This window comes from Neolamprologus multifasciatus, chromosome 14 (genome assembly GCF_963576455.1).
Source record: "Neolamprologus multifasciatus chromosome 14, fNeoMul1.2, whole genome shotgun sequence".
Taxonomy (NCBI): domain Eukaryota; kingdom Metazoa; phylum Chordata; class Actinopteri; order Cichliformes; family Cichlidae; genus Neolamprologus; species Neolamprologus multifasciatus.
The window spans coordinates 4,625,103-4,642,602 of NC_140452.1; the positions used below are offsets into that span (position 1 = coordinate 4,625,103).

Sequence of the window (17,500 nt, forward strand, 5' to 3'; positions counted from 1 at the left end):
ATGCGTCACCTGCATTTCCCATGACGTTGATCCTCGCAAGACAGGCTTCTTAACCGTCTCAAAGTATGATGACACATATTTAATTGTCGGTAAGCATAAAGAAATTTAGTTCACTGTCTGGATTTATCTGAAGGCAACCTGGGAAGTAAGTCAGACAGAAACAACTCTTCGCAACATTCTGTTTTTTAGTCAAATCGTTCAGTCATTTGTCTCTGTGGCTTTATTCACAGCCTTTACTGTCGCTTCCTCCTACATTTTTTTTTGCCTTATTTTCAGCAGGGTTTGTTATTGGCTAATTGTCAATAACAAACCCTAACAAACAAATGTAACAAATGTTGTTACATTTGTTGCCTATAACAACAAATGTTGAACTCTGTTTGTGGCATGAAATACTGCGCTTTCTTGAGTTAAAGCATCAAACCATTTGTTAGGGTGTGGGGTTTGAGTAACTTGCATGATGAAAGCCTTGTTATTACTGAAAAATAAATCGAGGATTTGGAAGAACTTGCTGCCATGCAGATGTCTTTTTTTCATGTTAGACAATGACTGGGTATTCTTTATAATAGATTACATGGTAGTAAAAGAGTACAAAGCTGGCTCGAGAACCATCACAGATGGAAAATTCGTAGGGCACAGCATAATCAAAAAAAGGAGTACAAATGTATATGTGTTCCTGTCCCCGTCTTTTAGAACTGTTTAAGGTTTATGACTTCAAAATGAGTAAAAAAGGCACCATTTCTTATTTTAATATCACTTTAGATTTACATTATTAGTTTAGTATTTTGTTGAACTTCTTTGCTTTCACACTGATACGCACAAGATACCAAAAAGCTCTAACTGCTATTGAAGCTGTATAGTTAAGATCACCCTGTGGTGCCAAGTCACATCAACTAGTAACTAACAGATAAAGTGGATAAATGTCAAAACAAACATGGAGACGGTGTTACCTGAGGCACAGAACCAGTGAGGCTTTTGATTTCTCTCACAGCACTGACTTTCCTTTGGATTGTAACATGATGACCCACAGAGATGTGTGTTTGGTTCAGTGCTGTGGATGTACAAAGACGGGCAAAAATAAACACACAAACTGTCCACATCACATGAACAAAACCACAAAGTCGAACACAATTAATAGTTTTTTTGTTGTTGTTTTTAAACAGCATAGACTAATGTATGGCACACAAATGTAAAATATGTATAGAGATTTCATTTAAAGTCAAACCGGACTTTACCTATCTATAGAGGTATGTGATACATCTTATATACCTATATCTGAACAACACGTTCTCACTCCCAAAGCGTAACATTTTACGCTAGGTGACAAATCGTCAACATATTACGTTTTCGGCTACCCACCACGTTCCTAAATGACGACCTCGGAAAAATGAGGAAATATGAGAACCGTATGGACTCAATCTACACATGTTCGCTCTTTTTCTTCAAATCGCTTAGAAACACGCTATTTAACATCATTACAGTCATGGTTAAGGTCAGGAAGAAGGTTATGGTTAGGGCTAGGGATACAGGGCTGGAACGTCTATTACCGCGGGAGCGTCATTGCACTGGATTTCAGCCATAACCCACCGCGTTCCATAACAACGCCGAAGGTCTCCTTTCGCGTTCCTCAGGAACGCCGCGGGACGTGACAAAACGTCGCCATGTTACGCCTCGGGAGTGAGAACGGGCTGATCTGAAACCTATCCCAGCTACCATAGAGGCAAGCTACACCCTGGACAGATCACCAGCCTGACGCAGGGCTAACGCAGAGAGACAGACAACCATTTGCATTTACTTATACAGGCAATTTGGAATCACCGATCAACCTAACACCACTAACTACATTTCTTTGGACTGTGGGAGGAAGCCAGAGTACCCGAAGAAAACCAACACAGGCAAGGGGAGAACATGACAGAGAGAGAGAACTATATAAACATATAGATATGGATGTAAATTACATGAATTAAAAATTCCCCTCTTGCCCCTGCTTACCCCTTCTTCAAGCTTGGGTCCTCTGCTTGTCTACCACTACTGTGTCCGGTTCATAGCCATCACCAGTTTGTCTGTCTGTATCTGGAAGTCCCACAGGCTCTCAGTTTGGTCATTCACAACCACCCGTGTCCTGTTTTGACCTCAGGACTTCCAGGCCATACTCTGCACAGATGTTCCTGTATGCTATGCTGGCGACTTGGTTATGGCGTCCTATGTATGCCCTGTCTGTGGGCATCTTGCACCCTACTGTTATGTGGCGGATTGTCTCAGTGGCATCTTTACACAGCCTGCACCTGGGATCTTGCCTGGTGTGGTAGACACCAGCGTCTATGGATCTTTTGCTCAGGGCTTGTTCCTGTACTGCCATGATTAGTGCCTCTGTGTTGTCTTTGGGACTTCCAGATACAGATGGGCAAACTGGTGATAGCTTACCAACCAGACATAACAAAGGTGAAAAAGCAGAGAACAGTGGTGATACAATTAGTAGGGATGCACCGATACCGATACTGGTATCGGGTATCGGGGCCGATACTGTAAAATGTGTGTGTACTCATACTCGTAAAAGTTAACCGATACCAACTTATTTCATTAATCAGAGGGTGGCTTGTCATTTCTGTTGTAGTGTTTTAGATTGGCCACTAGGGGGACAATTATTATTTTATTTATTTTATAATAATTATTTTGTTTGTTTGTTTACAATATGGACACTCTGCAATAATTTAAAAGTTTAATTTATTCGCAAACCTAATTTATATTTATTTTATTCCAAACAGAAGTGTTTATTTATTATTCTGAAAGCTCGAGACAGTGCCAATAGTTCAGTGATATTTTTTTTAAATTACAATGTGGAGACTCTGCAATAATTTAACAGAAGTGCTTATTTTTCACTTGAAATTTTTTTGTGGTCATTTTTATTAAGATTTTATTTTTTTATCGGCAGAGAATAAAATAAAATCTGTCTTCCAATTCATTGCATTTGTGTGTGTGTGTGTGGTAGAAGTATCGTTTTTTGTACTCTGTATCGGCAAGTACTCAGATCCAAGTATCGGTATCGTATCGGTTTGAAAAAATTGGTATCGTTGCATCCCTAACAATTAGATATAAGAAGCAAGATTAGAAAGAAGGACGCTTGAGAAATGCCAAGGGCTGACAAAGACCTAGAATAATTGCAAAAAGTTCTTTTAACCTACCAGTTGGGTTGAAGCTCTGTGATCTGTAAAATAAAATGGGATGTAAAATTATTGTTTAAGAAAGGACCAATACGTTTCTTTATTGACCAATCTAAGGCAATCAATACTTTTGTTACAGTGTGCTTACCTGTTTTTCCACACCTGTGGACAAAAAGCATCAAGATTTTTAAATAAGAAGGAAAGATGCTTAATTTCAGCTTATAATTCAGTATACTGAAAAAAACAAAAAACAAAACAATTTCCACTTGAAAGGCCTGCAGTGGGAAAGACAAAGTCAACATACAGGCTTTACTCACAGTAATTAGCATAAGCTTCCTTTAACCATCCAAAGGAAAATGGAAAAAGGGAAATTTGACATACCTAAAGACTGATATGTAAAGTTGGATTCAAACTACAAAAAAAAATGTCACGAAATCCATTCAGCAAAGAATGACATGATATTATGTACTGAGCATACCTGGACTGAAATTCTTGACACAGCAGGATGAATTCTTTGGTTGTATCTCCATCTTCTCATTTGAACAGCACTGAGTCTCAGTGTCATACTGGCTGTGACCACAACACTCATGGTGACGGGAATTCCTCACCAGAATTGTCTTATTATCAGCTGGACCACAACACAACTGCTTGTCCTTATCAAAAACATCTGTTGAAAAGATCATTTTCATTTTTACTTAAAACATAACTCAACTGAGAAGCTGCTCCAATATCCTCAAAATGTTTGAATGGAGTACATTTCACAGAAATGTAATTTAGTCTTCTTTTCCAACTGTGTGTCTGCTCACCTTTACCACAGCATTCAGCCATTGGTCCACGTTTTGATATGATGGTTGATTGACAACATATTTCATTGATTGGGTTGTACACCTTTAGGTCACAGCACTTGGACACCTTTTCACTCAGACCCTGAGTAACACTGGCTGTAAAAACAAGACACAATCACTAGAACCACAGTCTAAAATCAGTACCAGAAAGTCCACAAGTTTAAAGAGAACAAAAAAGTTCAGTCTAGTGTGGTATTTTCATTTTTAGTTGAGCAGCACTGAGTCACTGGAAACCTAGAACAAAATATGAGCTGGATGAGCTTTGATGTCCACTCAAAAAAACTGGGGGAAAATTATATTAAAAAAAAGGGATAGGCATATCCAATTTTGACCTCAGGACTTCGAGGCCATACTCAGCACAAATGTTTCTGTATACTATGCCACCCACTTGGTTATGGCATTCCATGTACACCCTGCCTGCTAGCATCTTGCACCCTGTTACAGTGGGGCAAAAAAGTATTTAGTCAGCCACCGATTGTGCAAGTTCCCCCACTTAAAATGATGACAGAGGTCAGTAATTTGCACCAGAGGTACACTTCAGCTGTGAGAGACAGAATGTGAAAAAAAAATCCATGAATTCACATGGTAGGATTTGTAAAGAATTTATTCGTAAATCAGGGTGGAAAATAAGTATTTGGTCACCTCAAACAAGGAAAATCCCTGGCTCTCACAGACCTGTAACGTCTTCTGTAAGAAGCTTTTCTGTCCCCCACTTGTTACCTGTATGAATGGCACCTGTTTGACCTCATCATCTGTATAAAAGACACCTGTCCACAGCCTCAACCAGTCAGACTCCAAACTCCGCCATGGCCAAGACCAAAGAGCTTTCGAAGGACACCAGGAAAAGAATTGTAGACCTGCACCAGACTGGGAAGAGTGAATCTACAATAGGCAAGCAGCTTGGTGTGAAAAAATCAACTGTGGGAGCAATCATCAGAAAATGGAAGACATACAAGACCACTGATAATCTCCCTCGATCTGGGGCTCCACGCAAGATCTCATCCCGTGGGGTCAAAATGATCATGAGAACGGTGAGCAAAGATCCCAGAACCACACGGGGGGACCTGGTGAATGACCTGCAGAGAGCTGGGACCAAAGTAACAAAGGTCACCATCAGTAACACACTACAACGGCAGGGAATCAAATCCCGCAGTGCCAGACGTGTTCCGCTGCTGAAGCCAGTGCATGTCCAGGCCCGTCTGAAGTTTGCCAGAGAGCACATGGATGATACAGCAGAGGATTGGGAGAATGTCATGTGGTCAGATGAAACCAAAGTAGAACTTTTTGGTATAAACTCAACTCGTCGTGTTTGGAGGAAGAAGAATACTGAGTTGCATCCCAAGAACACCATACCTACTGTGAAGCATGGGGGTGGAAACATCATGCTATGGGGCTGTTTTTCTTCCAAGGGGACAGGACGACTGATCCGTGTTAAGGACAGAATGAATGGGGCCAAGTATCGTGAGATTTTGAGCCAAAACCTCCTTCCATCAGTGAGAACTTTGAAGATGAAACGAGGCTGGGTCTTCCAACATGACAATGATCCAAAACACACCGCCCGGGCAACAAAGGAGTGGCTCCGTAAGAAGCATTTGAAAGTCCTGGAGTGGCCTAGCCAGTCTCCAGACCTCAACCCCTTAGAAAATCTGTGGCGGGAGTTGAAAGTCCGTGTTGCTCGGCGACAGCCCCAAAACATCACTGCTCTTGAGAAGATCTGCATGGAGGAATGGGCCAAAATACCAGCTACTGTGTGTGCAAACCTGGTAAAGACCTATAGTAAACGTTTGACCTCTGTTATTGCCAACAAAGGTTATGTTACAAAGTATTGAGTTGTGTTTTTGTTATTGACCAAATACTTATTTTCCACCCTGATTTACGGATAAATTCTTTACAAATCCTACCATGTGAATTCATGGATTTTTTTTTCACATTCTGTCTCTCACAGTTGAAGTGTACCTCTGGTGCAAATTACTGACCTCTGTCATCATTTTAAGTGGGGGAACTTGCACAATCGGTGGCTGACTAAATACTTTTTTGCCCCACTGTATGTGCTGATGGCTCAGAGGCATCTTTGAATAGTCTGCAAGTTTGCACCTGGGGTCTTACCTGGTGTGGTAGATCCCAACCTACCAGGTTGGGGTTCCAAGATGCTAGCAGGAAGGGCTAGCATCTTGGAATGCCATAACCATATACAGGGACATGCAGAGATAAATGTAGCTTTAACAAATGTTGACAACATCAGGAAGAAACATGAGAAACTTGAGAAATACCAAGGGCTGAAAGAGGAGAGAGGACATGGAACCAAAACCCAGTTTATATGTTCTCTGGAGAACATTAAAGATCCACACAGAAAGGCCCTAGCCAGATGTTGGATGTTGGACCTTCTTACTCTTAGACAACAGTGCTAAACACTGTGCTATTGTGCTTCCTTTCAGTCTAAATTGGTACAATTCAACTCCAGTTTTAGTTATGTAGCTAGTTCATAAATTATTACCTGTGAGGTTGTGTTTACAACAAGTAGCTGTTTCAGGATTGTAAGGCTTATTTCCACAACAAGACAAACTTCCACCTGGGTGAAGTTTGTTTCCACAGCAAGTAGCCTCTTGGATGTCATACACTGTTCCATCACAGTCTTTTCTGAAAAGCGAAGATAACCAAACCCAGGATATCAACACTGACAGTCATTTTCACAGACATAAAAGTACATATATATAAGTATATATTGACTATAATCATCACATCATCTGAACAGTAAAATCTGTACAGATTTCCTCATTTTTGCTTTATTATACTGCCCTCTGATGGAAAACATGTTAACGTCTACATACAACTAGACCATCGGTGTGCATATAGATGCACTGCTTAGCTACAATATGACTGAAGGGATCACGTTTTAACATCTCCCTGTCTGTGATTGGCTGGTTTTGTGGCACAAATATAACGGTGTACACAACACATTGCGAGCAAGCGCAATGTGTTGTGTGTGGATCATATCAAACAGTAAAATACATTTTTTTGCACGCAGCAATGAATTTTGTTCACTCAAATTTAGCTTTTCGTGGCTCAAATAAAATTCTTTTTAATTTCTCCTCAAAATGCAAGCTTGCAGAATATCCAGGTGCAAGTCTAGACTTGCTCATTTACGTGCGCTCACTTTTTTTTTCTTTTTTTTTTTTATCGTGAGCTCAGAATAGTGGCACAAAAATAACACTAGAGTCTCTCCCTCTCTCTCTCTTTCCCTCCCTCTCTCTCACTCTCTCTCTCTCTCTCACACACACACACACTCACAAAGGTTTACCTAGCATTTCATCATGTGTCTGGTGTTTTCGTGTTTGTCGTTTTTTTTTTTTTTTTTTTAAATTTTGTTTTATTTTGCGAGTTGGTTATCAGATGCTGCTCCAGCCAGCCAGAGAATCCCCCGCCGCCCCGTCCTCTCCTCCCTGTGCCGCAAGCAGCGGGCGCACCTCGCCTTTACCCCCAGCAAATGAGCGTCAGAAAGCCGATCGGTGACTGGCATGATGTCGGGGCAGCTAATTTTTTTATTTTATTTTATTTTTTGCCGATGCCCGCTACTGACTAGACCAGGGGAGGCAACCTGCGGCTCTTTACTCCTTATACTGCGGCTCCGCGTGGTTTGGGAAAATAAATTAGAAGTATTTAGCTGAAGTGTATTTTATTTATATTAGTTCTTTTTTTAGCTTGTAGTTCTAAATTGGAAGATTATTGTGATATTGAAATATAAAAATAAAATTATATTCTATTATTTTTTTTCATCGCTCAAAATAAGCGTCACACTCGCGGAAGCCGGTATACCCGCCGAAACGCCGTGCATTTATTGAGACTTTCAACCCCAGGTAGGCCAATTATGGATCTTCGGATTCACATTATGTCAGCAGCTGTTCTCCACCGTGAACTATGTTAAAATCACACACCGCTCACCCCTCACAGATGACAGCTTACAGTCCTGCGTAAAGATGAAAGTGACTTCGTACAGCTTCGATTTGCAGATGCTGTGTGCAAAGGTTCAGGAGCAGAAGTCCCATTGTAAAGATATCACGGCAGACCCGACGATGTTTCTTTATAGGCCACTTTTCACACACGGTTGCTGTACGCACACAGCCGGTTTTCGCTTTTCTGCTCACAGCCCGACACATAACAACACAACAGCATAGATAGCACAGACTTTAAGGCGGCGACGCGTGATTGCGGGTGCCGGACCCGCTCAGGTGCGTTCGCCTCCCCTGCAGCGGCGCTGCAGACCACGCCCCGCCACACACATTAACTAGGTAAAATACATATTTAGGCAGAATTTTGCAAATATCTATTTTTCATTTTTTAGCAGCATAGGCTTTTTTTCCCCAGTTATTTTTTAAAAGTCAGGTCAAGGCTCCAAAAGCCCAAAGGCGATATAAGGGTGGCGGCTCACAACAGTTTTTGTTTGCTACATGAATCATTTTAGTTCAGCTGGGTGTCTTTCCTTTTGTTATATTTTTTTAAGAGTTCAAAATACGTTAATTACATAAAGCAACACACCTTAGTTGTTCACACAAAGCATAAAAGTAAAGTTGCTTGAAAAAACAGCTAATTTTTTAATTCCATATATAGCCCCTTTGTAAAGGCTGTTCACTGAAGTCTATTTACCAACATACGTAAAGATATTACACATAAAAAATACACGCAAACATTGGAAATCAGTTTTTGGCACAACACCGGGTCCAAATGGCTCTTTGGGTGTTAAAGGTTGCTGACTCCTGGACTAGACCATCGGTGTGCGTGTAGATGCACTGCTTAGCTACAATATGACTGAAGGGATCACGTTTTAACATCTCCCTGTACTAAAAATATCACGATGTCAAGACTTGAAAAGTAGATTCTTAATAAATTATCTGCTTAGATTGGAAAGTTTCCTTTCACTTTGAAGGTCTTCGCACATAAGGTGAGGAAAGTGTGTCTCACCGGTAACAATCGTTTCTAGAGGCTGCATCAGTATCTCCTGTGGACTCTGTCAACAAGCACATATTTCAAGTAGTAGTTTAATCAATAAGAACTGAGTCCGTTTAGAAGAGAGAATCAGTTACACTGCCAGATTTAATTTTTCAACAACAGAATTGATGAGTGGACACACAAGGCATGCAATAAATCTGGGGTCTGGCTGACGACAAAAGTGTTAAATTGTCCACTGAAAAAAATTAATTAATTTTCATCAAAAATAATAACAAATCTGGCAATGTGAAATGTAGCATGCACATCAGCTTTTAGAAGAAAAATTAAACCCTAGTCTACTTACCGCAAGCGAAAACCACCAAAGCTGAAAAATTAGCGAAAAACATTATTATTCAATTTTCTAAAATTTTAACTTAAATTATTCGAAATATATCCCACAATTAAAATAAAAAAAATATTTTAAAAAAAACATACCAAATTGTAGAACCCAAAATAGGAGCATTTTGGACCACTTTAATTGAATCTTATTGCCCTGAAAGTGAAGCAGTGCAAACGGATGAGTCTATATATATCAGCCACACCCACCTGTCCGGTGCCAAGAAGGTGGGGTGCACACACGGCTAATGTGTTTGCCTAAAAGTGACAACAACATTGGTTTCTTCCAATGTTGTTGTGTAGATACCGATTACCACAGCCTTCAAATATTTTGCTCCATTCAGATGCAACGTCAAAAGCAAGGGCGTAGATTTGATTTTGGCATTGGTGGGGATGGATGATTCAACCACCGAACTCTGCCCCGTTTCTTTTTTTTCCCTTTTTTTTTTTGCTTCTTAATAAAAAAAAGAGGAGAAATATACTTGCCTACATATGCTATTCTACGTGCTTTTAAACCATTTAAAAATCACAATTTATAGTTTTATATGTGAATTATATGATGTTAAATTACTATTAAACAAATGACTGACTAAGTATTTCAGGCTTTAGTTTACTTCAGCCATAATCCATATAAATCAGGTATCATACAAAAATAAAAATAGCTTCAAATACAGTCATGACAATAAAAGAATATGACTTAACATCATTACTTCAGTTATTCAATTCAATTCAATTCAATTCAATTCAATTTTATTTATGTAGCGCCAAATCACAACAAGGCGCTTCATAGATACAGAGAAAAGCCCAACAATCATATGACCCCCTATGAGCAGCACTTTGGCGACAGTGGGAAGGAAAAACTCCCTTTTAACAGGAAGAAACCTCCGGCAGAACCAGGCTCAGGGAGGGGCGGGGCCATCTGCTGCGACCGGTTGGGGTGAGAGAAGGAAGACAGGATAAAGACATGCTGTGGAAGAGAGACAGAGATTAATAACAGATACGATTCAATACAGAGAGGTCTGTTAATACATAGTGAGTGAGAAAGGTGACTGGAAAGGAAAAACTCAATGCATCATGGGAATCCCCCGGCAGCCTACATCTATTGCAGCATAACTAAGGGAGGATTCAGGGTCACCTGGTCCAGCCCTAACTATATGCTTTAGCAAAAAGGAAAGTTTTAAGCCTAATCTTAAAAGTAGAGATAGTGTCTGTCTCCCAAATCCAAACTGGAAGCTGGTTCCACAGAAGAGGGGCCTGAAAACTGAAGGCTCTCCCTCCCATTCTACTTTTAAATACTCTAGGAACAACAAGTAGGCCTGCCGAGCGAGAGCGAAGTGCTCTAATAGGGTGATATGGTACTACAAGGTCATTAAGATAAGATGGGGCCTGATTATTTAAGACCTTGTATGTGAGGAGCAGGATTTTGAATTCAATTCTGGATTTAACAGGAAGCCAATGAAGGGAAGCCAAAACAGGAGAAATATGCTCTCTCTTTCTAGTCCCTGTCAGTACTCTTGCTGCAGCATTTTGGATTAACTGAAGGCTTTTCAGTGAGTTTTTGGACATCCTGAGAATAATGAATTGCAGTAGTCTAGCCTGGAAGTAATAAATGCATGAACTAGTTTTTCAGCGTCACTCTGAGACAGGATATTTCTAATTTTAGAGATGTTGCGCAAATGGAAGAACGCAGTCTTACATATTTGTTTAATATGTGCGTTGAAAGACATATCCTGGTCAAAAATGACTCCAAGGTTCCTCACAGTGTTACTGGAGGCCAAGGTAATGCCATCCAGAGTAAGAATCTGGTTAGATACCATATTTCTAAGCTTTTCAGCGCCGAGTACAATGACCTCAGTTTTATCTGAGTTTAAGAAGCAGAAAGTTAGTGGCCATCCAAGTCTTTATGTCTTTAAGACATTCCTGCAGTTTAACTAATTGGTGTGTGTTATCTGGCTTCATGGACAGATAGAAGCTGGGTGTCATCTGCATAGCAGTGAAAATGTATGCTATGTCTTCTAATGATGCTGCCTAGGGGAAGCATGTATAATGTAAACAGAATTGGTCCTAGCACTGAACCCTGTGGAACTCCATAATTAACCTCAGTGTGTGAAGAGGACTCTCCATTTACATGCACAAATTGGAGTCTATTAGATAGATATGATACAAACCACTGCAGTGCAATACCTGTAATACCTACAGCATGTTCTAATCGCTCTAATAGGATATTATGGTCAACAGTATCGAATGCTGCACTAAGGTCAAGAAGGACAAGCACAGAGATGAGTCCACTGTCAGAGGCCATAAGAAGATCATTTGTAACCTTCACTAAAGCTGTTTCTGTGCTGTGATGAACTCTGAAACCTGACTGAAACTCTTCAAATAAACCATTCCTCTGCAGATGATCTGTTAGCTGTTTGACAACTACTCTTTCAAGGATTTTTGATATGAAAGGAAGGTTGGAGATTGGCCTATAATTAGCTAAGACTGCTGGGTCTAGAGATGGCTTTTTGAGTAAAGGTTTAACTGCAGCCACCTTGAAGGCCTGTGGTACATAGCCGATTATTAGAGATAGGTTGATCATATATAAGATCGAAGAATTAATCAATGGCAGGACTTCTTTGAGCAGTTTTGTAGGAATGGGGTCTAAAAGACACGTTGATGGTTTGGAGGAAGTAATTATTGACGTTAACTCAGAAAGATCGATTGGAAAAAAAGAGTCTAACTTAACATCAATGGAACTAAGAGTAGCTGTAGATAATATTACATCTGTGGATGATTATTGGTAATTTTTTCTCTAATGATAAAAATTTTATTTGTGAAGAAGTTCATGAAGTCATCACTAGTTAACGTTAAAGGGATGTTTGGCTCAAAAGAGCTCTGACTTTTTGTCAGCCTGGCTACAGTGCTGAAGAGAAACCTGGGGTTGTTCTTATTTTCTTCAATCAGTGATGAGTAGTAAGCTGTTCTGGCTTTGCGGAGGGCTTTCTTATAAAGCAACAAACTATTTCTCCAGGCCTAAATGATGATCCTCTAAATTTGTGACACGCCATTTTCCTCTCCAGATTACGAGTCATCTGCTTTAGGGTACGTGTTTGAGAATTATACCACGGGGTCAGGTACTTCTGATTAGAGACCTTAGTTTTCACTGGAGCTACAGTATCCAGAGTCGTACGTAGTGAGGAGGTGAAATTATTAACAAGATAATCGACCTCTGTTGGGATAGCGTTCAGATAGCTGCTCTGCTCTGTGTTGGTACAGGGCATTGACGATGATAACAGTGGCTGGATTATATTCTTAAACTTAGTTACAGCGCTTTCAGAAAGACATCTACTTTGATAAAGTCCACTCTCCACTGCTGCGTAATCAATTATTGTAAATGTAAATGTTATCAAGAAATGATCAGACAGGAGAGGGTTTTCAGGAAACACTGTTAAATGTTCAGTTTCTATGCCATATGTTAAAACAAGATCTAGAGTGTGATTAAAGTGGTGGGTGGGTTATTTTACATTTTGAGAGAAACCAATTGAGTCTAACAACAGATTAAATGCCATGTTGAGGCTGTCATTTTTAGCATCAACATGGATGTTAAAATCACCCACAATAATTATTTTATCTGAGCTCAGAACTAAATTAGATATAAAGTCTGAGAAATCAGACAGAAACTCTGTGTAAGGCCCAGGTGGACGATAGATGATAACAAGTAAGACTGGTTTCTGAGTTTCACAGCTGGGGTGGACAATGCTAAGCATCAGGCTTTCAAATGAATTAAAAGTCTGTCTTGGTCTTTCATTAATTAATAGACTGGTGTGAAAAATTGCTGCCACACCGCCCCCTCGACCTGTGCTTCGAGATTTCTGGTAGTTAGAATGACTCGGGGGTGTTGATTCATTTAGCTAACATAATCATCCTGCTGCAACCAGGTTTCTGTAAGGCTGAGAGTAAATCAATTTGTTGATCAATTATTAAGTCATGTACTAACAGAGACTTGGAGGAGAGAGACCTAATATTTAATAATCCACATTTCACTGTTTTACTCTTTGGTTCAGATGTGGATACTGTATTGTTCTTTCTTTGTAAATGTTTAAGTTGTTTGTTGCTGGTTTTTAGTTTGTTTTTTGTCTTTTTGGAAGCAGACACAGTCTCTATGGAGATGGGTTTTTGGGGGGGTAGCAGGAGGAGGAGAAGCTGCAAAGAGGCGTGTAAGACTGCAACTCTGCTTCCTGGTCCCAACTCTCGGATAGTCATGTTTTGAGGGGTTTAATAAATTTGTCGATATTTCTAGAAATGAGAGCTGCTCCATCCAAAGTGGGATGGATGCCATCTCTCCTAACAAGACCAGGTTTCCTCCAGAAGGTTTGCCAATTATCTATGAAGCCCACATCGTTTCTGGGACACCCACTCAGACAGCCAGCAATTTAAGGAGAACATGCGGCTAAAATGTCACTCCTGGTCTGATTGGGGAGGGGACCAGAGAAAACTACAGAGTCCGACATTGTTTTGGCAAAGTTGCACACCGATTCAATATTGATTTTTAGTGACCTCCGATTGGCGTAACCGGGTGTCATTACTGCCGACGTGAATTATGATTTTATTGAATTTACGTTTACCCTTAGCCAGCAGTTTTAAATTTCCTTCAATGTCGCCTGCTCTGGCCCCTGGAAGACAATTGACTACACCAACATCTCTGACACATTAGCACTAAGGGAACACTGAATGACCTGGTGGTTTTTGTCCATAAAACTACTCATCTAAGATGACCACAAAGTAAAAGATCTCTCAGCAAAATTATGCAACATTTTAGGCACTATTGCCCCGATCAAATCAGTGAGCTGAGATTTTCTATTCTAAACATGAACTACTGTTACAGCTACTGGTGTCCCACACAACAACTCAATGTCCACTATGTGAAGGAGCCAAACACATGCCTTCTCCTCTCGTTAACTGAGATAAACTGCTGGCACATTTGTTTTACATCTATACTGTCCAGCCTCTCTTGGTGGACGTACAGCAGCATTGTTTAATCTCATTTGAGTCATTGTTAACCTTACCCATGTTTTTAGTCTTCTGAGAGCACTGAAGCTTCTTTCAGCCTCAGTACATGTGTTTTATCCTCAGATTACAATTATTATTCTGTGCTTGATGTGCCTCACCTTTGGCCCTGGCTCTTCCCCTCTGACTGCACTAGGACATATTGCCACCTGATAAAATAACACATTGATTCGTGCCATATAAAAAGTGAGACATGTCAATTCAGATTCTTTGTCAAATATACACTAATGAATCAATTTACATCAGCAGCCTAACAACTGTCATGATAATAAATACTAGTTAATCTATAGCACCAAATCATCAGTCAGTCACCTGTGACCTCGCATCTTCACCTTTGTCTGAGCTACAACATGGCAGAGCTGCCTCTGTCACCTGATAAATAACAGTGAGACATTCAACATACATGCAGCCACACGTGCTTCAAATACAGTAATGAACCAACAAGTCATCATCCAATTTCACCTGTGATCTTGTGTCACCATTACTCTCTGAGCTTTGTGTTGGTTCTTCTGTCACCTGACAAATAGGACATACATGACAATAAGAATAAAATGTGGAGCTGCTTCAGTGTTTCTGTCAATTTGTGCAGATCTTGACTCATCAGTAGTGTTTGTAGGGTGAGTGCATTTTTAAAACAATTTGTGCAAACTGCACTACAAGGTGGAATATTTGCAAAATCATGACTACCTCATGATATTTTGTCTCAAAAATGAACCCTATGAATATGTCAGTACCATTAGGATGAAATTATTGTGTCACCAACATTTTAACGTTAGACATATAATTTTAACAGCCTCTGTAAACTAATATCCTGGCTTGCTCGAGGCTGCCGTTTTCTCTGACAGTTTCAATCAAATTAGAAATGCTGCTCTGAGACTGAGAGAACTAATAGTGCTGCATGTTGTGCAGTTAGTTTCCAAAACACGTTATTTGTGGTTACATACAATTTTAGACTGATGTGGGCCAAAGCCTAGCATAGCCTGTAACGTTATTATGACGGACACATTTTATGAGTTAATTTGGCTTTAAGTGACTTACAGGTTTCTATGAAAAATACTTTCTTATATCCAGGTTCTTCCTTTTTGCTGCCGTCCTCCTCTCCTCCTGGCAGCGCAGGCTTGCTGCTGCTAAAACTAAACAGAGCTCCCTGAAAGGCTCAGCCAATCACATTGGCCATATTTGTCACATGACGTAGGAGGACTCCAGTAGAGAACTAATTTAACTCTTTCTGCACCGCTCGCTGAATGAGACGCTGACAGATCGTTTGTACTTGAAGAGATCAAATTATTGGTGGGGACAATTCAATAATCGCTGGATATTGGTGGGGACACGTCCCCTCCGTCCATGCCAAATCCGCGCCCTTGTGGGCAGGTCTTTCAGGAACTGTACTAAACTGGTTCAAAACATACTTAGAAAACAGGAAATACTTTGTATCAATAAGTAACTTCACATCTGAGCAGACAAGTATCACATGTGGAGTTCCCCAAGGTTCCATCTTGGGACCAATTTTGTTTAACATTTACATGCTCCCACTGGCACAGATCATAAAGAACAACAAAATAAACTATCACAGCTATGCAGATGACACACAAATATATATCACAATGTCACCAAGAGACCGAGGCCTTGTACAGGCTCTTGGTAAATGCATTGAGGAAATTAATGACTGGTTGTGCCACAATTTTCTCCAGCTAAACAAAAGTAAAACTGAAGTAATAGTCTTTGGTGCCAAAGAAAAACGATTACAGGTCACCAGAGAACTTCAATCTATACACCTAAAAACCACAAACCAGGCGAGAAATTTGGGTGTAGTGATGGACGCGGACCTAAACTTAGAAAAACACATCAAGACAATAACAAAATCAGCTTACTATCACATCAAGAATATTTCAAGAATAAAAGATCTGATGTCTCAACAGGACCTGAAAAAACTAGTCCATGCATTCATCTTTAGCAGGCTTGATTACTGTAACAGCATCTTTACAGGTCTACCTAAAAAATCAGTCAGACAACTACAGCTCATTCAGAACTCTGCTGCTCGAGTCCTCACTAAGACCAAAAAAGTGGACCACATCAGTCCAGCTCTGAGGTCTTTACACTGGCTGCCTGTCCATCAGAGGATAGACTTTAAAGTTCTGATGCTGGTCTATAAAGCTCTGAATGGTTTAGGACCAAAATACATCAGTGACCTCCTGACCCAGTATGAACCTTCCAGATCCCTCAGGTCTTCTGGATCCTGTTTTTTATCAGTTCCCAGAGTCAGAACCAGACACGGAGAAGCTGCATTCAGCTTTTATGCTCCTTATATCTGGAACAAACTCCCAGAAAGCCTCAGATCAGCTGAAACACTCAGTTTATTTAAATCCAGGTTGAAGACTCACCTATTCTCAGCTGCATTTGAATAAAAACACCAAATCCACACTTTTAAGCTTAAATTTCAAAACTTACATTTTAACTACTGATTTTATCGACTGTTCTGATTTTATCTGCTGTTTTTTTGTTTTTGTTTTTTTTAAATCAATTTTAAATCATGCTTTTTATTTGTTTTTGTTTTTTAATGTCTCTGTAAAGCACTTTGAATCACCTTGTTGTTGAATTGTGCTATATAAATAAACTTGCTTTGCCTTGTTAATGTTAATTCTGCTATAGGCTCCTTGTATGTTCAAAACGATTACTTGATTCATCAAATGACTCTTCTTTTGCAGAAAATGGATCAGTTGAGCATCACCTACAATAAGAGACAGTATTAAAGACATTATCAGAAAATAAAATATATGTAATTAATATAAAAAACAGCATAACACAGCAGTGGTGCTGCAAATAAAATGAGAAAGTCGGTCCATTTCTCCAAAATTATCACTAATCATCTAGAAAAACTTTTTTTTTTCAGATTATACGGTCCGACATTAATAAGACTAATGTATTTAGATAAAGTATATCTTTATAAGAATACAAAGCAATTAGAAACGGCGGTGTCTTGAGCTCTGTTGGACAATGTTACATTCAGGGCTGGACAAGTTCAGTGGGCTGACACACTTGTGGACTGAGAGATCAATATAATTTCTTGGTCGAAATGGTTATATAGGCTACGAGCCACTGTGCACCTACTCTACAAGCACTAATACCAAC

General features: G+C 39.9%; 1 protein-coding gene and 1 long non-coding RNA gene across 2 annotated transcripts in view; one reads left to right on the forward strand and one right to left on the reverse strand.

The window, feature by feature from the left end:
- The window catches only part of LOC146503279 (uncharacterized), an 18,217-nt gene extending 8,616 nt beyond the window's left edge, over positions 1-9,601 (reverse strand). Inside the window, exons 1-9 of the mRNA XM_085131692.1 lie at positions 9,422-9,601; positions 9,291-9,311; positions 8,960-9,005; positions 6,498-6,640; positions 3,965-4,099; positions 3,637-3,825; positions 3,307-3,320; positions 3,180-3,202; positions 948-1,048 (exon numbers count right to left, since the gene is read on the reverse strand). Of these exons, the coding sequence (XP_084987818.1) occupies positions 948-1,048; positions 3,180-3,202; positions 3,307-3,320; positions 3,637-3,825; positions 3,965-4,099; positions 6,498-6,640; positions 8,960-9,005; positions 9,291-9,311; positions 9,422-9,449 (700 nt within the window). The 5' untranslated portion in view covers positions 9,450-9,601. The remainder of the gene's footprint in view (positions 1-947; positions 1,049-3,179; positions 3,203-3,306; positions 3,321-3,636; positions 3,826-3,964; positions 4,100-6,497; positions 6,641-8,959; positions 9,006-9,290; positions 9,312-9,421) is intronic.
- The window catches only part of LOC146503276 (uncharacterized), a 195,439-nt gene that overhangs the window by 84,398 nt on the left and 93,541 nt on the right, over positions 1-17,500 (forward strand). The window lies entirely within an intron of this gene.